The following is a 21,767-nucleotide window of genomic DNA, read 5'->3' on the forward strand; positions in this document are numbered from 1 at the left end:
CCCATAAATCCTCGCTCACAACTCCAAATAAAATGTCCCATTTTTCCGGAGTGCTGTCGATTCTTTCATCGAGATTGATTCCTTCAAGGGCCATAATGGTATTCTCCGCACATTAAAAGAGGTGTTCTTCAATACAAGTCAACTTTAAAGGGCTTACGGTGTCGTCAACAAGTCCTGTCCCAATCTCATCAATCTTTATTTCACTTCTTGTTTTAAATGGATATCTAAAATTATATTCAATCTCTAAATCTGTCAAATTATTTGAAATATTACCATAATAATATTCTTTTCTTAAAGATTCATCAGCTGAAACAATATGATCTCTAATTAATTCCATATCTTTACCTTTCCAAAATAATAAATTCTTTAAAGTTCCTGGACAATTTCTAAATTTGAATTCTTCTCCATTAAATGATATTGTATTATGTTCTTTAGCTTCAAATACTCTTTTAAAATCTTGTGTTTGTATAGAATCATACTTTTCTGCAAAGTATCTATCATATACTCTCATTAAATCCCAACAAGAATAACAAAGAGATTTAAGAAAAGGAGATTGAAGCTTCATTAAAGTACCTCTTCCATAAGTAATTATATACTGATCAAGAATTCTTGGATCATGTTGTTGTCTTTCTTTAATCATAAATAACAAACTCATTGTATAAGGATTAAATTTCCCAGCTCTACCATAAATAACACCCTTTTGAATAAAATTATAACTGTCCCATAAGGTTTTATCGACATCCCAAAGCATTAAAAGCCTGGAGTTAATATTAATCATTTCTTCAGTTTCAAAATCTTTATCTTCAATAAAATTCATAACAGAAGCATCTTTAATATTATTAGGATCTTCTTCATGATGGTTGTGAAGTTGATAATGATGATTACTACCAATACTATTACTATCACTACTCTCTGATTGATTCTGTTCACGATCTTGGATATCTAATAAAAACTTGTTAACAGATGAGAAGCTCTGTACCTTAGCCATATCGTCTTTTTCTTCATTTTCTCTAATTAAAGAGCTTTTTTGCTGTTTTTTAGCTTGGCTCTGACCTTTTAAGAAATTTCTATCTTTCTCCAAAAAGTGGTTAGATTCCTTTTCCGTAATTTTAAGCTCAAAAAGTTCTGAACTTGATAAGAAGAAATAGTCCATAGACTTAAGAAAATGCATTGTATGATCACATAATGCTTCGCATAAAGTAGTTCGTCCAATTTTATCAGATATAGAATCTGAATTAGCCAAATGATGATCAGAATCATAAGGTATCAAACCACTAAAACAGGAATTAAAGCAACAATCTTTGTAGTTGTTAAGTCCTCTTGTTCCTCCATGTTTCAATATTTCCTCATAGAATTTAATTACATCAAATTCTTGGAATCCAGTACCAATTTCGGCAAAATTATCGGTTACAAAATCTGAAACTAACATTGCAAGTATTGCCAATCTGAAAGGAGCTGGACCAGATTTCTTAGAAGAGCTTGATGTATAAGAATATCTGGTATTGTTTGCTGACATTAGCTTAACATCTCGATAGATTTCACAAGTACTTTTTTCTGAGGACTTAGCATCATTATTTTGAGCAAAAATATTAATAGCTCGAAATAGAAATGCAAATAAAACACAAAGTAAGCTAGAAGCTTTCATTTTTTTCTGTTAGCTTGAAAATTTCTCTTTTACACTCCCTTGGCAAATATTTACCATTGAAATTTAATAAAATGTTTGTTAGCCAAGTTTATCAGCACATGGATGATGAATTAGCTAAACAAAATGTCCTCAAAAGTAAGTCTTTCAAGTCTTTTTTGTCTCTGAATTAATTTATTATTTTAAGGAATGCACTAAATTACAGAGCTTGGTTAATATATGAAATTAGAATAGATCATTTGGCGGGAAAGAGTGGTCTATTAAATAATTGAATAGGAACTACGGCAAGCAGAAGTTAAAAAAAAGTGAGAATTGAGATCTAAGAAAACTAGCCATCAAATGGGGCTTTTTTTTTGTATAATATTGTAGATGACTATGTTAATTTTGAGCTTTTGAGAGTTTTATTTTGATAATTTTATGTTAAGACTTGAAGAAGAGCTAAAGCTATATGCAATAATTCACACTATGGCGGTATTGTAGTAAACTCCGTCATTAAAAGAGCATTTAAGGTCAATTTCAACAGACTTTACCATCATTTCGCTGTCATCTGAATTTGTAGAGAATGCAATAACTCCCAAATGGGGATTCTTTAATAATGAAGCTCCACCACTTCCGATTACATTAGTAATGGAAACATCCATTTCAAAGGAGGATTCCCTGTCTACAACAAATGGGACAGCTAGAAGAGTAGGAGGGATAGATTTGTCAGTTGTGTACTTTTGTGTAGGGTTATCAAAAAAGCTTTGACCTTCAACAGTAAAGGAGGAGTTCCAGTCGAATTTATCCATGAGGAAAACTTCAAACTCTCCATTAGCAGTGAACTTAGAGAACTCTATTTTTGCTTTAGCTGAGGTGATAGTATTTAGACAAGGGACTTTAGAGAAATCGAATGCAGCTAGAGCAACACTGTTTAGCTTGGCAGTTGCAACTGTGGAAGTGGAGCTCCAATTGGTTTTAGTGAGTTCTCCAAGCTTCAGATTCTTGAGTTTAGTTTCAAAGCTCCCTCCAGATATGACTCCATTAGAGAGGGAGGATCCTGGATTCCATTTGATCTCCATAAAAGGTAGAGCTAGGTTTATATCTTTACTTGAATCCTTAGATTTTGGAAAACCGTAGAATGTGATAAGGCCTAGATTAAGTTTAGATTCATTGATTGCTTTTTTAACCAGATCTAATACGTCAACTCTGGTTGTTCCTCCAAGCTTAAGCTTGAAATCCTTGCTTGAGATTGCTGTTAAATCGTTTGAACTGGTTAAAGTGGAGGTATTTAGAGCCTTTACAATACTGAGGGTATAATCGAGTGTTTTGTGAGTTTCAGTTAGGTCGTTTTCATATTGATCTCCATTTTCGCTAGAATTTGAGCTTGAATTAGAGTTTGAGCTTGAATTTGAGTCCGAGGTTGAATTTGAGTCTGAGTCTGAGTCCGAATCTGAGGTATCTATGTTTTCTGAAGAGGCATGTAATCTCTCTACAATGGTAATATTCATTTCTTGTAAACTTTCAGTGGTGATGAAAGGTATAGAAAACTGTGAGACAAATGCAGAATTGCCAGAAATGGACGTTTTATTTGCTTGAGTGATATCTTCAAAACCTAATGATGAATCATAACTGACAGCTCCTCCATTACTATCAAAGAAAGAAGTTTCAATAGAAGCAATATTTGGGTTTGAGAAGACTTGTGTGTTAAGATGATCCATAGATTGGAAAGTTTCAGAAGGATCAAACTGATATGTGATTTTGGCTTTGTTGAGAGTAAAGATCGCTCCTACGTAGTTTTCTGGTAGAGATAGACTAATTAATACATTCTCAACAGCTAATGTTGGAGATTTCTGGAATAGCCGTGTAATATCAACAATTAGGGTTTTAATCCCAGATTCTAGAGATAGTGGTACAGATATAGAGTTGATTGGTTTCTCAAAGCTTTCTCTAAACTTTTCGTAATTTAAATTAGTAATGGAGAATGTTGGCTTTAGAAGAGAAATTTGGATATCTGTAACAACTTGCTCAGCTGATTTAAATACTGAGATAGGAATGTATATTTTGGCACTCTTAATAGCAAATACTACTCCTGCTAATTGGAGTTGGAATCCAAAGATTCCTATTGCATTAGTAGATTGAAGGGAAGTAATTTGAACAAGGCACTGTCCTCCGAAGGTTTTTGGACAATAATCATTGAATCTAGCCTTAAGCTTATCATTATAATCTATGATAGATCTTCCAAAAACTGATGATGTCCTAACTTGAATATACTTACTCTGTTGAATGGCCTTTTCACCAATTCCTCCAAATTCGTAGATTGGAATCGTATCCACAGCCATGTAAAACCTGGCAATAGCAAATACATCCATGCTAAGGACAACTTGAGTAGAAGGAGAAGAAGGTAAAACCATGATTGATATTCGACTTAACTCAAACTCATTGGGTAAGTAACTGAACAATCCAACAATATCAATAGAATAAAAAGTTTTACCTGGAATAATATTTTGTTCAATAGAGTGGAAAGAAGATCCTCTAAGTATTGGAACAGTTTCTTTCCCATCTTCTACTTTTTTTATTATTGACACCAATCTAACACTTATTTTGGAATTAACTTTGGGATCTTCAGTTCTAAGGATTACCACAAATTTGTTAATTAGTGTAATACTTGGTATTGTGGAAGTATCAAAAGTATATATAGCTGAACCAAGAGCTACATTTTCTTTGGATAGAGATAATCGAATATTAGATGATGATGATTTATCATAATACTTGAAGTCAGTAGACATTGGATATTGTTCACAATCAAGATTTGGACATATATCTGGACTATAAACAATCCCCTCAGCTGATATACATCTAATTAGATATTCATTTGAGACTGAATTATATGGTGAAAGTGGGAATAAAGAATTATAGTCTGAAAAAGTCTTACTATTCAATAGATCTCCAAAAATAGTACTAACATTAGCTTTTGAAATATCAATAGGTTCATCCCATGAATCTACTAAAGCATCGCTAATTTTCTCTTTTGACAATAAGCTGGTTGGATCGAATATTCCAGAATAATCTGGAGTACCTTCTACAGCAGTAAACAAGACTAAAAACGGGACTATAAGTCCTGATAATAGTTTTTTTCCCATTATTTAGATAATAATTATTCTCGTTTTTTTTCTCCTTTTTTCTTCAATATAAAAACTATCTTGTACTGTATTTCACAATTTAAATCCGTAAAACCTAGCTATTTGATAATAAATCACTTAAGATCCCCCTTACTCAGATCAAGATTGTTTTAAATCTTTTTTCTGTATTTTCACACAATTCTACCTAATATGATTTGGCGCCTTTTGTATATCGCAAGTATCCATTTTAGTGGGGCCCATCAATTATGTTTAGAAATGAATAAAAATATGTAGATTTGACTTAAGTTATGTGATTTTCCTTTTTCTTAACTTATTTATTACAAACATTTCTTCTTTTCTTTCAATCTTTATCGATGAATATTTGCGTATTTGCTTAAATCCTAAACTTCAAATGACATATTCTCTTTAATGATAATTGGTTTTATATAAAATTATGTTAAATCTTTGATTATCTAATTTTTTAAACCAAATGATGCTTAAATTATTTAGTTTCTAAAGAATTATTTATTATTCTATCTTTTTAAATAGGGGGGAGACTAATATATTTTAAAGGTAAAAAGAAATTATAAAGTTGTTATGATAGCGTAATTTGCAGTCACAATCGGCAATCGGCCATACTACATCGAATATACCGGATCCCATCAGAACTCCGAAGTCAAGCGGTGTAAGGTTCGGTTAGTACTAGGGTGGGGGACCACCTGGGAAGACCAGAATGTCGATCGCCTCTTTTTAATTTTTTTGGTTTTCCCCCCCCCCCCCCCCCCTCTTTCAGGGTTAGAGATTAATATAATAATGATTATCCTTTAATTGTTATGTTAATTATTATAAATCAAAATAACTTTTTTTATTTGTATTTTAGTTCTGTTTAGAATAAAATTTTAATTAAATTAATGGCGGCAATAATTTTTAATTCATTTTTTTTCCATGTAATATAAACTTCACATGCACTAAATTTAATTATATTGCTTGCATGCAGACATTATAGAAAAGTAAGAATAATTTTGCTTGAGGGCCACTATTTATTCTCTATAATATTAAAGATAGAACAATAATCGAGTGATTTCAATTTAATACTTTTTTATCTAGAAAAATTACTATTATCAATTAAGAATTGTATCTTATCTTTGTTAAATAAAAAGAATTGTTATTCAATATTACTATTATTCAAAAGAAAAAAAATTTAAAAAGGCGATCGACATTCTGGTCTTCCCAGGTGGTCCCCCACCCTAGTACTAACCGAACCTTACACCGCTTGACTTCGGAGTTCTGATGGGATCCGGTATATTCGATGTAGTATGGCCGATTGCTGACGGTGCACTCTGGTGACATGACCATATCAATTTTAAATTATGATTAAAATACATAAAAATGGGGGGTAAACCCCGTTATAAACAAATTACAATTAATTAGACATAGGTATTTTATTGTTACAATTGTTAGGTGCGGAAAAAAAAGAAATTAAATTAATAATATTAACATTATTTTACTGCTTTAAAGTAGACATTACATAGAAATCGCAATTTTTTTCAGTAAAAATTTTTTGTTCGAGACAAAACTAGAGCTATCACAAAATAATATCTCTCGGGTGTTTGCACTAATAGAAAAAGTTATCCATATAATATTTGATAGGTCAAGATAACGATGAAGAATATTATTAGATATTTATTCGTTTTCATAGCAATATTTGCTTTAAACTCCCATTCCACACTTGCAGAAAACAATGAAGAAATTTTAAAAGAGCTAGACTTTTGTAAATACCCTGAAATGTATCCAGGAATTCACCTCCACTTTGGATATTGGGATGGGTTTAGAGGAAGAGGTAATTTAATCCGTCTTGTATTTGAACTTTCTCAACTCCCTTATATTGGGCATGCATTTGGTGGTTACAACCCTGAAGGTGCATTCGACTTTACAAATTGGTTTGGTAAACACAAATCTTTAATTTCACAAATAGACCCAAGCTCAACTCCAAATTTACCATTCCTAGTAGATTGTAGTAATACCAGTAAGACAAAGTTTATGACAGAAACATTAGATCTTATGATTTATTTGGCTAGAAAGTTCAATCCAAAACTTCTTGGTGAAGGATTAGCAATTCCAGAAAACCAAATAATGAGTGCCAGTATCACAGCAAATAATCTCTTTTCTGGATGGGTACAACATTTAATGGGAAAAGAGGGTTCTATTGAGGCTGTCTTAAATTCACCAGATTTCTTCACTGATGGTGATATTACTGGTGGGCCAGTTATTACAATTTTCCAAGTTGAAGAGTTTGTTAAAAGTCAAGTACAACAATATGATGGTCCATTAACTTTTGGAAGTGATGCTACAATCCCTGATATATTTATCTATGAATTTGCAAATTTGATTAATACTTTGTTCCCTGGTATAATCAATGAATATCCTTCGATAAGAGGTTTAGTCGATGCTTTCAATGAAATCCCTCTTGTAACAAGATTTATTCACTCCGAGAGATCTGTAATCTATCCACCTTTAACTTCTGAGCTCTTACCTTTCCAATATTCTATGGCATTCAATCCTAGAAGAAGTTTCTCATCAGAAATCCCAAGACTTGGACAATATTTGGTATTTTATGGGCATTCAGAATCCACATCTGCTGCATCAATCTGCCTTTCCCATAAAATATTCTCAATATCATCATCTAATGTTGATTCAGAAGAATTTAATGAAATGTATGGACTCCTTCAATTCCCACAAATTGTTGATATTGCAACTAGAGTGATTGGTAGAAATGCACTCGTTAGAACTTGGTATAGAGTCTTTAGAAAGCTTGGATCTACAAAAAATAGAATGAAGAAGAGCTGTGTTGCGATTCTAACATCTGGAAAGTATCATCAAGTCTCAATTTCAACCGAACAAGCCCAAGAAATCTGTTCCTCCTTTATTAACTGCTATACAAGCAGATCCACTGCATGGAATGCAACGAAAACTCTTATCGATGCTTCAAAGAGATTTAACTTCTTTGGTGGTTCAACTTCAGTATTTAATTCTGAGAGGTACTTTAAGAAATACATCACTGCTCCTTTGCTATTTGCAAAAGCTATCCGATTCTATTACACATCCAAAGTCATGCTTAAGAGTGGATCTTTCTCAAAGAAGTCTATTGTTGAAATCTTGAATGAGACCCAGAAACAAGGTGCAGTCTCAACTTTCGGTTTCACTGTTAATAAAGAGCTTGCAATACAAATATGTACTGATTATTGTGCAAATAAGTTACCTCGTAAGAGCCTTTATTCATTCAAAAGTTCATACTCTATGCAAGCTTTATGTGAAACATCCTTTATGTCTTATTATCCAAATGAATCTTCAGAACTTGCTATCGAAAAGGCTTCAACTTTAGTTTCTCTTCTCGATCAAATTTCAAATTAATTATGCTTTAAAGTAAAATAGCATCCTTAAACAAGGATAAGGAGATATTTTGAATATTTATGAAGAGAGACTTTCAATATTTAACTTTGCACTGTATTTTGATCAAGTTAGTTGGCTTTTACTCAGGTCTGATGATAATAGCTATCTCCTGAGTTCGTATGAAGGTTTATTTTCGTATATCCACTATGCTTACTTTTCTGTATTAACAGATTAAAGTTTTGAAATATCGGCACTTCAAGGATGCAAGTAATTATATTTTGCATTGTAGCATGTTTTTTTAGCTTTTTGATACTCATTTTTTCCCCAAATTCTTATTTAACTCTATTGTACTTCTCCACTTCTTCCTTTTTTCCTCCTGATTTACATTTAAATCACGAAATCATGTGCTATTTCATTCTTATCTGGTTCTCTATTTAAACAATAATCTGAAATACCATCCATACTTACAGAAGTTACCCATCCTGGATTGAAGAATGTACTGCACATATCAGCACTTATATTCATAAAACCCTTATTACCCCAACTCAAACCCCAACTATTCTTCATTATATAATATCTTTTCCCCGATTCACTTACTCCATATCCTATTAAAGTCACTGCATGATCAACTTGTCTTGTTCCACACCAAATACTTCCACATGTTGGTGGTTCATAATACCCCCCTGAATATAAATTAAATCCTGAAACCAAGAAAATTATTAATCATCTTATTAACTTCATTCAAAAAAACTTACCAGGCATTAATGAACAAACACTCACTGTTACTGGCCCATAGTTATATATTGCATCAGTAATTACATCCCATGGATCTTCATATAAAATGCTTGAACCTGTATAACTCCATTTAAAGTTTTTTATTCCTACACACTCATTGCAATTACTTTTACACTCTCCAAGTTTACCTGTTTTATGTGTTGTTGATGGATAAGAATCTCTTGTACATACTTTGGATTTAATTGCATAGTTGAATACCTCAAAAGTTTGTCCACCACTACAAGCTTTTACTGATCCTTTACTTTGAAGCCAACAATCTAAAGAATGTTGTTGAGAAAGTGGAGGAATCCGTTTTCCCAGTTGTCTACATGTTGCTCCTTCTATTGCAGATAATGCTGAGAAATTATAACAATTTGCACATTTTCCTTGGTTATCTGGGAAAGTAATACAACTTCCTCCATTATTCCTATTTGCTTCATTACTTCTTAAATCAAAGCTTTCTGGAATCCTAAAAGGAGAATAGAAGATTAAGTTCAAAATTATTAGTTCTCTCTTTTTTTTTATTAACTTTACTTACTTTGATGCCAAATTCCTTTTTACATTACTTTTATCCAATGTTAAGGAATCAATCTTATTTTGCTAACAGAAGAAAATTCATCGAAGTCAAAATAAGAAGAAAATCCCATTTTTTTTTGAACTTACATCTTTTGCTGTAATTTCAGCCAGCTCCCCTGAATACATATCCATGTTTGCATAATTCTCAATTTCCTCTTCTTTTGAAAGGGAATAATGAGTCAAGTCAAATTCTGCAGTTGGCATTAATCTATATGGAATATTTTAAATATAATTTAGGGTTAATTGTTATCATTATTTGTTTTCTTTAATATTTATCTTACCTTCTTGACTTATATACCATATCAATCATTTCAAAGCAGTGTTCAAAGTCCATTATTGGTTTCTGACCCAATTTCTCTATTTCTTCCCAAGCATTCCTACATATGTTCATCATCTCATCATTGGAATACTCTTCTAAGCTTATCTTATTTAAAATAAGACATTGGAATCTCTTCGAATTTATTTAATGATTACTAGACACTATTAGATTAAAAATCATAAACTTACATTAATTATTGAAAGTATTATTAAGATTTGAAAAAGAGCAGAAACCAAAAATTGTGAATTACTTAAGTTTAAAATTGCTGTCATCTTTTCTTAATTTCCTGGTAACTTATTTTAAACTTTATATAATGATTCTTTTTCAAGCTTTCCGAAATATTTGGGCTTTTAATGACTCGAGTCTTTCTATTTAAATTTTCAAGAATAATATTTCAATAAATTGACTCTTAATTTATTCCTCAAACTTAAAATATGTTGTCTTTTTCTTAATCTTTAATCAACTAGTCTCTATCCTCATTCCTTTTCCTCTCATACTAACAACAAACCATTTTTGTGAACGTCCGGGTCCAAATATATTAAATAAATTATTATTAAATATATTGGTTGCAAATTCTTCCATGTCATCCACATGCTTGCATTTTATGAATACATTGAATTTAATTTGGTTTTATACCGGTATTTACATGCACAATTTTTCCTCATTTCTGGCAAACCGCCTAAAATGGCGGGAGGACATCCCAGACAAATATTACTAGAAATTCAAAGGTAATTGTTTCCTGGAGTTGATTAATTTGAAGACAAGTTTAATTTAGTATAGACACTCTAAAGAAGTTTTCCCTAAAAGTTACCTGAGATTTTTTCTGTGATTGATGTAATTCATTGATAATTTCAAGTAAAGGTGGGTATCCCTGGAAAATTTTTTAACCAACTTAAGAACTCAAAATTAATAATTAATAATAATAAATTAGTTTCTTCAGAGTCATTTGTGTTCAAAAATTCAAAATGGATAGATTGGAATTTTTATATAAAAATATTAATGAGAAACAAAAGTGGGGTCATCCAAAGAGTGCAGGGCTGTGGAGCAAGCTCACACTGGGATGGCTTGACAAGTATATACAAAATGCATCAACGGGAATAAGTCACAACCCATCTGAATTTCCAAAAATTTTAGAGTCTGATTCAACTGTTCTTTGGGCAAATAAACTTGAAAAGGAAATCATGAAGATGAATTCTAATTTAAATAAATGCGATGACTTTAATGTTAACGTATTTAGAGCAGTATTCAACGTTCTAAGAGGTACTTTGTTTAGAATACTTTTTGGTAAGATTTTATGTGAAATACTTGGAATGTTTATTGCTGATAGGCTAAAGTTAAGTTTGAAAATGGTTGAGGATTTTTCTAAACTTGACAAGAACCAGGATGACTATTATAACTCTAGAAGAAATGGAATATCTATTGCTATTTTAATTGGTTTTCTTCAGGTATTGTTTGTAATATTGACTACCCAAGTAGGTTATTATATTTGCAGACTTACTGTCCGAATCCAGGGTAGTGTTACTCACCTTTTATACAGGTCGGTACTTTCAAGAGGCATTAATAGAATTGAAGTTATTCCAGATATTAAAGATTCTCAAAGAGAAGATACCACAAGTATCTATAATAGTATCTTGATTGATACGAATATTGTAGTCAAAGTGGTAGTATCTTTGGTTGATGTGCTTATTATTCCTTTTAGAATGATTCTGGTTATTACTATGTTAACAAGAACAATGGGTGACTCAGTTTTAAGCAGGCCAGCAATGTTTTGTATTATCTTCATTTCACTACTAATTACTATATTGGAAATCTGTTTAGCCTTCTTTAAATGGACTTATCTTGTAAGAAGAGATGAAAGAATGAATCTTATGGACTATACCATTCATAATCTGTCTTCTATCAAAATTCTTGGCCTTGAAAGTTTGTTTTACTGGAAAATCAACAAATCTCGTATTAATGAATTAAAGTCCCGTAAAAGCTTTATCATCTTTCAATCTATTTCATCGGTACTATACTCTACTGCTAATCTAATTACTCAGTATACCTTATTCAAGACTGCATTAATTTGTTCGGTTCTTTATAGTCTTGAAATCCCTCCAAGCAAAATTGTTACTTCTTATTACGTGATTGATATGTTTTCTCAAAGACTAGCAGACCTTCCTCTACTCATTTCAACCATTGTCGAAGGTAATAACTCTAAAATTCGTATGGAATCTGTAATTAGACACGTAATTGCTAGAAACCTAGAAATCCAGGAAAGTATTAATAGGGATGCAGAATTCCATAACTCCGTCAAAGAACTCCAAAACAATGGCTCTTTTGAAAGTAATATCAACTTTAACTCCAATTCTATAGTTGATGATGGTAGTGTTGGAGAGGATTTCACAAGTTCCAGCTTTAATATCAATATTAACGAAGAAAGTGGTATCCAAAAGGCCAGAAGTGTTTCAGATAATACCATAGTTTTGATAAAGAATGTGGAGCTAATTAACGAACTTTTTGAAGATCGAATAAATATCAACCTTTTCCAAGTTGAAAGGAGTTGTCTAACTGTTATTGAAGACCATTCTTCAGAAAGACTTGAAATGTTTGTGCAAGCAATTCTTGGATACAATGACTATGGATGTCAAGTTGGACCTAAAATCAGCAATTGCACTGATTCTATCTTTTATATTCGAAGAATATCGTGCCTCCCTATATTCTGGTGTTCTCATGATCCTTGGATACCATCTGGAACTATTCGATCAATTATTCTTTGTGGGTCTCCAATGGTTAAAAGTCTCTATAAGCTAGCGCTTTTTTCTTGTGACCTTAATGCTGACATATTTTCTTGGAAAGAGAAAGACCTCAGATTTGTCGATGGAAAGCAAGGACTTAGTGGAGGTCAAATTGCAAGAATTGGTCTTGCTAGAGCTGTGTACAAGTATCTCTATCATAGCCAATTTGACTCTGAATTTGACCATCTTTTCATTTTGGACAACTGTTTCAGGTCAATTGACGTTCCTGTTGCAGTAAATATAATGTTAAGACTATTTACAGGTGAAGAAGCAGTACTTCAATATGCTAACACTATCCTAATTATTTCACCAATTTTAAAGGAAATCCTCTTTTCAAAGTCAGTAGGAACTTTTTCCTGTTCAATTAGAGAGTACAAATTTGGAAATGATGGAATTACTAAAGGATTTACCATATTCAAAAATAATATTAATGATATGAATGTTTCCAAATACTTTGGTGCAAGCAACAATAATAGCAGTTTAACCTCTATTGAAAGCCAGCAAAGTGATGATGAGGAAATTTTAAGGAAGAAGAAAAGTTCTTCAATTCAATGTTCTTTAAATGTTTCAGAAAGTGAACAATATCCCTTAAATTATGACTATCCTTATCCCTCAAAAACGATTTTACTTGGTAACAAATTGAGCTCCAAGAGTGACTGTATTTCTGAATCTGACTTGATTAAGGCTATCCAATCTAAAGAAGTCCTACCTCTTTTGGAAGATATTAATGAAATAGGTTCTGTTAGTAATAAAACCTATGGTTCGTATCTATCAAGTGTGAACAAAATCACTCTATTATTAATATTTATTGGAGTATTAATCACAGTTTTTGGAGGCATTTTAAGTCAATTTGGTCTTACATATTTCTTAGATCTTATTTGTAAGACTAATAACCAGGGTAAAGATCTTGATATCATTAAAGGAAATGCTCCCATGAGTGTAATACCATATGGACCCTCTAGAAACATTGATTTAAGAAAACATGTTTCTAGATTCGTTCTAGATAAGTTCAAAGGTCCATTGGAATATATTCTAGGAGTTCAAATGAATATTAATGGTCAATTAAGCCTGAACACGAATCAACTGATTGGATCTTTTGGCTTAATGTTATTTATTATTATTATGGGTACCTTCCTTACATATGTACTTGAAGCTGTAGCTTGTATTCAAGCATGCAAATTCTTCCATAATAACTTATTATACAAAATTTTAATTAATTCATCTATTCCAACATTGATGAAAATATCTGCTGGGCAAGTTCTCAATAAGTTCTCAACTGATGTTATACTAATTGACTGGAACACTATGAGAAGTTTTGGAAGAGTTACATGGGGTTTTGTATCTCTTGTGATGAACATATGTTTATTAATAGCACTGGCTCCTTGGACATTACCAATTTTCCTAATAATGATGGGACTAATTCTATTCAAGATCTTCCTTCCCATGATTTCAGCCAGTAGAAATTTGCAAAGAATTAACTTGATAGCATTTTCTCCAATTTGTTCCATTATGTCATCTACTTTAGAGGGATCAAGAACCATTTTTCTACTTAAGAATAGCGAATACTTTGAAAAAACAGCTCTCAATATACTTGAATTCATGCAGAGAATCAGATTTTTACAGCATACATCATTAATTTGGTGTAATACAAGAATTCAATTCTTCATTCTTCCTATTTCAATCATCAATTCAATATTTCCATATATTACTCCATTTGCATTAAGCTCCGCTGAGAATAAGATGCCTAACTCAATTATCCTCTTTTATTTAAAGCTACTTTCTCAACCAATTACTATTGCTTGGGGAATATCTAAATGTTTATCTTTAGCAGAGAATGCAACTTGCTTAATGGCAGATTATGTCCAGCTTGAAAAAGAGATGTGTAGTATTGAGAGGATTAATGACTTAATGAACTTCATTACTCAAAAAGATAAAGAACGCAATTACATACATCATGAGGAAGACAAAATTGAGAAGAATATGCTTCTTAGACTTAAAAACAATTCTACACGTAAATCTCTTTTCTTAAATAAAGATTCAGATCACACCAACTTCAAGAAGACTTACCATAACATTTTCGTCTCACTTCTTTCGGCTAATGATATGTCTAACCATAGAAATCCAGTTCTATCTATTTCAAATGTATTCATTAACTATGAAATTCCTGATAAGGGAAATTTATGTACGAGTTCAATTCTCAGGGACATTTCTTTGAAAGCATTCAATGGAGAAGTTGTTGGATTAATTGGAAGGACAGGGTCTGGAAAGTCTTCTATTTTTAGCTCAATTCTGAAAATATCTCCAGTTATCTCAGGAACAATATCTCTGCTTGGCCAGCCAATTAACTCTATCCCAAGACATATTCTTAGAAACAAAATTGGAGTAATTCCTCAAAAAATGTGTATTTTACCAAATTGTACCGTCAGGGATGTAATTGACCCATTCAACCAATACAGTGATAATGAAGTTCATAGCGTACTTAAGATTTGTGGAATTTATAAGTACGTAATTAATACATTAAATGGAATAAATTCACAGATTTCTCTTCAAAACAGTCATATTAATATCCATGAGGAAGATCAGTCAAAGCAGAAATCTTTACCACTTTGTCTAAGAAGTTCCAGAAATTCCAGTAAACCTCCAATATTTGTAATTTCTGAAATTTATCTTAGGTACCTTTACGCATGCAGAATAATCCTCTATTCTAAAAACTACAATCTGATTCTGATAGACGAACCTATCATTTTCCAAGATGAACTTTCAAAAAACTCATCAATGAATGAGCAAACAATACAAATCATTGATATTATCTCAACTTATTGTTCTCACTCTGCTGTGATTACTATTTCCCACGACATCAGCATAATCAAAAAGTGTAAAAGAATTTATCATCTTTCGGACGGTATTCTAAAAGAAATATCTTTTGTTAAAACCCACTCTCTAAGTTAATGTTGTATTGTTAGTGCTTTTTTTAGATTTTTTTTTTAATTCATTTCTTTTTTGTTGTACTTTAAAGCTTCTTCTAGTCATTTATGGATTACTTTGTTCCCCTTTTCGGCGCCTACATGCAATTTATATTTAAGAGCGCCAATTAGTATTAGAGGCTATTTTTGAGCGGGAACATGCATAATAATAAGTGCAAAGCACAAGATCAAAAAAATAATAGTCGAGAATAAAAAAGAAAGAAAATAGAGAGAAGATGAAAAGATTGCATAGATTTAAATAGAGATTTATGTGTGTTTTTAAGAAATATAGATTTAAAGACGCTAATTTTTTTCTTTTATAGTTTACTGGAGTATTTAATCAAATCAAGTGAAGATTTTAAAGTTAAGATCAGGGAAATAAAAGTATGAATTATTTCGTAATATTAGGAAAATTTATATTATTCTTAACAATTTTAGAACTTTTCATTGATGTTATATTAGCAGAAGAAAAGAACGAGCCTATTAAAGTAAATAATGAATCAGAAACTGGCTTGAAGAATAAATTATGGAATTTCTTATATGAAAGATCTCTTCAAGACACCAGTTTGGTGAAGTTTCTTCCTCCAAAGGTTCCAAAAGATTTTGTTTGCAATGAAGAAAATAAGTCTGAGTTTTTTAAATCATGTTTCAGAACAATCAGATTTCTTTTGAAGGAACAATGGAAACGCCATGAGAGCCAGAAAAAGTACAATAACCCAAAATTGATACCAGGTATGATCAAGATTGGTGAAGATCTAAAATTTTCTCCTCCAAATTCTGATATAGAGAAACAGGAGACCTACGAAAACCTTAAAAATTTTTGTATTAAAAGCGTTAACAATTATTTCGAGGTGAAGAAGAACAGAGAAGATTTCATTAATAGATGCAAAGCTTTAAGTGTTAATCCCCCAAATATTAAAAATATAAAAAGATCTAGCTTGCCTATAGATGTGCGATGTCGAGGAGAAAATATGTTGGCTAAAATGGAAGAGTTGGATTATAAAAGAAGAGAAGCAAATGAGAATGAGAAAGAGTACTTGGAAAAGATTATTCGAGGAGAAATTGTTCCAGAGGAAGGAAGGGTACCCTTACAAGAGGTATTGAAAAGATTTGATTATGGAAAAGATCATGTGGAAGCATCTCAATTGGTAGAAAATCCAAGCTTTTATAAGCAATGGATGAACCAGGACTTAGAGGCTTCTGAAAAACTCTCAGCTTTAGAGAAACTCAAAGAAAATCCTGGATTTGGGAGTTTATTTGGGATTACTAAAGACCAAGAAAATATAGATTACGGAGATCCTGATCTTTATGAAAAAAACGACGCTGATAAAGATTCTATGTCATTCAAGTTCCAATATTCCAACTATGCAATTCCTGGAACAAATAAAAGAATTAAAAAGAAAGATTCTTTAGAGATTCAGAATGATGATAATCCAGAGCTTAAATCCCTGAAAACACCTCCTTACTATAGTGGAAGTCATGAAAATATAGCCAACAGTACAGAAATCAAAAAAGTGTCTACAAGTCCAGAATTCGAGGTTCCTGAGACTAAAAACTATACTAATAGCAAATTTAAAGATAAATCCCAATTTCAAATTGACAAAAACTCTCCACCTCCTCCACCACCCCCTCCTCCTCCTCCTCCTCCTCCTCCTCCTCCTCCTCCTCTACCGCCATCGCAACATCTACTACCTCCTCCCCCTCCACTTCCTCTTTCTGGAGATTCAAAAGTTTCAGATATGCAGAAAGAAGACCCCACTCTTTCGTTTGAAGCAGTAACTTCGGTCCCGAAATATGGAAAACCTTTCTTAAGAAAAGGCCCAATACGTCCGCCCTCATCTCCTCCTCCTCTATCTCCAACTTCTCCTCATCCAACTCCACAACCTCCTCCTCCACCACCTCTACCTTCAACTTCATTTCCTCAACCACCGCCACCACCCCCTCCCCTTCCCATTCCTCTTTCTGAAAGTTCAAAAGTCTCGGATATACAGAAAGGAGGTCCCATTTTTTCATTTGAAGGAGAAACTTCAGTCCCAAAATATGAAAAGCCCTCTATAAGAAAGGGTACAGTGAGTCCACCTCCTCCACCTCCCCTTCCACTCTCTGAAGATGCAAAAGTGTCAGATATTCAGAAAGAAAACTCCCAATACGTTTTAGATTATACAAAATTACAGGAAGAAAAAGAAGATCCATTAAAGAAGTTGAGTTATATCCAAGATGAGCAAGTCTTGAAGGGAGAACTATTTTCTGAAAACAATAAACTAGGCCCAATTGAACTTTTTGAGAGGAAAGATAGAAAAAACAGGCAAGATCTCTTAATAAATGGTCCAACAAAATACTATGGACGCCATAAGATGAATATATATGAGGATGAATACTTGGAATATGGTAATAAAGGAATAAATCATCATGGAATGTTAAAACCAAAGTATGATATGAACTTAAGATCCAAAGTTAAAAATCCAGATAGACTTGTACCTTTGAATGAAGTTTATACATTGCCAGAAATCTTCTCTTCAAATAAAAAAACTGATAATTCAAAAGTTAATGATGAAATAGTTCCTAGAGGATATGATAGGCATGGTTTAATGGAAATACCATCTAAAGAGAGAATAAAGAAAGAATTTGCTCATAGATTAACTAATAGAAAGATCTATACAAATCTACAAGGCGATGTGAAGCTTAATCCACTAAATGTTGATCTTCCAAGTAATAATAAAGTTTACTATGTAAATGTTGGTGGAATTCGAAAAATCATTCCAGATTATAATTTAAACCCTGTATATAAGTTTGATCCAAAAAAATCAAATGAAGAATATTACCAAAATGATGCTAATAATCAACAAGTACTTAAAGATTTTCTTAAAATAATACAAGAAAAGAAACGTAAGAGAAAAGTTAATACTCATGCAAGGACAAAACTAAAAGATGAATCAGATAGACAAAGAGTTTCTACCGCTTATAAAATCCACATGAATCCAAAAAGAGGTATTAATACTAAACCAACAAGAGAATTTGCTCCTTTGAGTGATATAAATAATTTTTCAGCTATTGAAGTTAATAAAGACGCAAAAAAACGTATTAGCTTTTCAGATATCATAAAAGAAAGTTCTGAAAATAATAACAAAGGAAATCAACCTAAAAACGGTGAATTAAATCAACGTATATATGTTCCAGGAAAAGTTGAAGCTGATGATTTATTAGAAGATCGACCCCATGAAAGTATTTCTGAAAACTTAGGGGAACAAAAGGTAGTTCGCTTCCAGCTTCCCGATACAAACAACAAACCAAAAAAAAAGTACGTTTCTCCTCCTCCTCAAATAAGCTATGCCGGAACTGAAGAAGATGAAGATGATGATTATGATGAAAATGACTAGAAAAACTGTTAATTGTGAAAAGCTAGTATGACCAAACTTGAATTATACAAGCAAAGATATATAAATACTTATAGTAGTAATAATTAGAAATAAAAACGGAAAGATTTTTTTTGAATTTTCATACAAATTTAAGATATAAGTTATAGATTATTGATATTTAAAATATATAATTTTTTTTCTAAAATTAATTTAAAGGGTGATTTCCTAGTCTGGTACACACTAAAAATATATATAGGGGCAATTATGTGTGTAACCTTGAAAAATTAAAAGAAAAATTTAAATATATAAATTTGGAGATTTGTAAAAAAAAATTATTGAAAATATATGGGAAATTTAAAATTTGAAGTCAAATAACATAACATCTTTTTTTTAGTAATATAGAAATACTCAATTTTATTGTCTCTAAAAATAAAGAATTTCCTATGGAAACTAGATTTAGAGCCATTACATGCATAATTTTTTTGACTATAATTCGAGTATTAATTTTCAATGCCCATGTGGCTGCATGCAAAGATTTGCATGGTAATGGAAAAGTTACATTGAAATACCCGCCTTATTCGGGTTTAGAAGAAGAGTCATTTCAGATAATAGAAGAAAAGTCACTTGGAGATTATTTTGCGATTGGCGAAAAAAAGCTGAAAAGTTTATTTGGAATAGAAGGTGAAGATGGAATAAAGATTAGAGTGAATGAAATAGAGGTGGAAAGGTCAGAATTAAAGCATTCAATTTCAGAATTTAAGTTAGCGGAGGACGAAGATATAGTAATAGAGTTATTTTTAAAAGATGAGCTTGATTTGCAATATAGGTCTAGAAGAGTAAAAGATCAGATGGATGGGTTTGGAGAAAAAGGGGAAAATAATTTTTCAAAACAAGAAGGAATATTATTTTTAAGTTTTTCTTCAATGGATAATGAGGAATTATTAAGTTTTTCAAATGTTCCAAAAACAGTTTCTGTGAAGGAAAAGCTTCCAATGACAGTTGAAGAGTTAAAAAAAATGATAGAAAATTTTGCAAATCCTTTAGAATTTTCAATAGAATCGGTTACAACAGTAAGGAACCCAGAAAAGGAATTGGTAACAGAGATCATGAATAGTACATATCAGAGTAAAATAGCAGATTTAGAGAATGGAGATTCCATAAAAGTAAAGATAAGAGAAATAACTTTAGATATTAGAGAAAATAATGATGAGGAAATGAATTATGAGACAAACAATTTTAGAAAAGAAAATTTGGAAATTTCAGAAGGAATACAAGGGAATTTCCCAGTAATGATAGTATTTTCTAATAGAAGAGAAGTTCCAAATAATGTAATAAATTTGAATGAAGATTCAAGTGTAGGAGATTTACTTGAAAGATTATATGAGGTAAAATATCCAGGAACAGGAAATACGGTAATTTCAAGTGGAGATAGAATTGCAATTCAAAATGAACAAGGAAGAGAAGTAGATCAGATAAATGAATTGGAATTAAAAGAGTTTGTACCTGAAGGTATAAATGTTTCAAAAAATAGACCTTTTTTAATTTATGTAACGGTTTTTGGGAGTAATAATGAAAACATAAAAGAGGAGGAATATAATGAATCGAGTATGAGACAAGATTTTAGTGAAATTTTTGAACCAAGGAATGGGAAAGAAATCGAGGAGTTAATGTTTAATATTGAAGACCAGGTGAAAGCAATTGAATCTGACTTAGAAGGAATTCAAGATAAAAAAAGAGGTTCTGATGGCCCAATTGTTAGATTTGTAAACCAAGAAGGGAATTTGGAGTACGAAATAAAAGGGGATCCTTCTTTGATTACAATAGCTTCACTATATTCCCAAGCTCAATTGGTTTGGAATTCTAGGGGAAATAATGAAAGAAATTGCGTATTAATTTATGGCAATGGTGATATGATTTTGGATCCAAACAATCATGAGACATTAAGTACATTAAAAGGATATTTTCAAGGGATGAAAATAACTATGAGAGAACCTAGAAAGGTAAATGTTGAGATTACGGCTTACTTGAGTATAGGGAAAGAAATGGACAATAATCAATTGGATACCAAGATTGCGTTTACTAGAAATCTAAAAGTTCCTGAAATTATTTCAGTGATTGATTTTTTAAAGATAATTTATTCAAATTACAATAGTGAATTATCAAAATATTTGATAGTTGGAATTCAAAAAGATATAGGTAATGAAAAATTAACAGAATATTTACCAGTTCCAAAAACCCCATCTTCAATAACATATTTAACATTTCAATCAAAAGGAAGCGATTTAAATGTATTGTTGGAAGTTATCCCAGCTAAGAGTATTGAAATTATGTTAATGATTCCACCAAATTCAGCTGGAGAGGATTTATCAGAAAAAACTGAGGATTCTGATTCAAATGACGAGTCTTTGCTTGAATTTAGACTGAAAATACTTTCAAATACAACAATAAGAGAATTAATTGAAAGTTTAATAGAAAATAAGGTTTTAGATAAGTCTATTTCACCAAAAACTGTCCAAATAAAGGACAAAGAAACCAATACTTATTTGAATAGCGATTATATTATTGGCCATCATTTGTCAGAAAAGGGAAATGGAAGAAAAAAAGGGCTTAATAAGAAGATTTTTGTTGTTGAAATTATTAAAATGTTAAATTTGAATGTAATGTTTTACAATTATAAAGGAGAAGAGCTCCAAATTGAGCCATTTAAAGTTAACGTAAAGAGTAATCAGAGTATTAAGAAACTAAAGGAAGTGATAGTTTCTATTGGAGTAAAAAATGGCTTTTCTTTAAATATAGCCCAGATAGGTCTTGGTTCAGGATTTGACATAGGAAAAGAGTTCAAGAAAATAGTATATACAATATTGAAGGATTC

The 21,767-nt window shown here is 31.6% G+C and overlaps 5 protein-coding genes and 2 non-coding genes across 7 annotated transcripts; 4 read left to right on the plus strand and 3 right to left on the minus strand.

Moving 5' to 3' along the window:
* Positions 1 to 112: 112 nt before the first annotated feature.
* Chro.30086 (hypothetical protein) lies at positions 113 to 1,645 on the minus strand. The annotated part of the gene is made up of 1 exon (XM_662265.1): positions 113 to 1,645. The coding sequence occupies one exon, from the start codon at positions 1,643 to 1,645 to the stop codon at positions 113 to 115; it is 1,533 nt and encodes a 510-aa protein (XP_667357.1).
* A 455-nt stretch (positions 1,646 to 2,100) lies between these two features.
* Positions 2,101 to 4,761, minus strand: Chro.30087 (hypothetical protein). Its single annotated transcript, XM_662266.1, has 1 exon — positions 2,101 to 4,761. The coding sequence occupies one exon, from the start codon at positions 4,759 to 4,761 to the stop codon at positions 2,101 to 2,103; it is 2,661 nt and encodes an 886-aa protein (XP_667358.1).
* A 604-nt stretch (positions 4,762 to 5,365) lies between these two features.
* Positions 5,366 to 5,487, plus strand: Chro.rrn011. The gene has a single exon. It is a non-coding gene; the product is annotated as a 5S ribosomal RNA (ribosomal RNA).
* A 460-nt stretch (positions 5,488 to 5,947) lies between these two features.
* Chro.rrn012 lies at positions 5,948 to 6,068 on the minus strand. The gene has a single exon. It is a non-coding gene; the product is annotated as a 5S ribosomal RNA (ribosomal RNA).
* A 334-nt stretch (positions 6,069 to 6,402) lies between these two features.
* Chro.30088 (hypothetical protein) lies at positions 6,403 to 8,151 on the plus strand. Its single annotated transcript, XM_662267.1, has 1 exon — positions 6,403 to 8,151. The coding sequence occupies one exon, from the start codon at positions 6,403 to 6,405 to the stop codon at positions 8,149 to 8,151; it is 1,749 nt and encodes a 582-aa protein (XP_667359.1).
* Positions 8,152 to 10,764: 2,613 nt separating this feature from the next.
* Positions 10,765 to 15,525, plus strand: Chro.30090 (hypothetical protein). The annotated part of the gene is made up of 1 exon (XM_662268.1): positions 10,765 to 15,525. One exon carries the CDS (start codon positions 10,765 to 10,767, stop codon positions 15,523 to 15,525), a length of 4,761 nt encoding a protein of 1,586 aa, XP_667360.1.
* A 400-nt stretch (positions 15,526 to 15,925) lies between these two features.
* Positions 15,926 to 18,916, plus strand: Chro.30091 (hypothetical protein). Its single annotated transcript, XM_662269.1, has 1 exon — positions 15,926 to 18,916. The coding sequence occupies one exon, from the start codon at positions 15,926 to 15,928 to the stop codon at positions 18,914 to 18,916; it is 2,991 nt and encodes a 996-aa protein (XP_667361.1).
* The last annotated feature ends 2,851 nt before the right edge of the window (positions 18,917 to 21,767 follow it).

Source organism: Cryptosporidium hominis, assembly GCF_000006425.1.
Source record: "Cryptosporidium hominis TU502 chromosome 3 CHRO013052, whole genome shotgun sequence".
In the NCBI taxonomy this organism is placed as follows: Eukaryota; Apicomplexa; class Conoidasida; order Eucoccidiorida; family Cryptosporidiidae; genus Cryptosporidium; species Cryptosporidium hominis.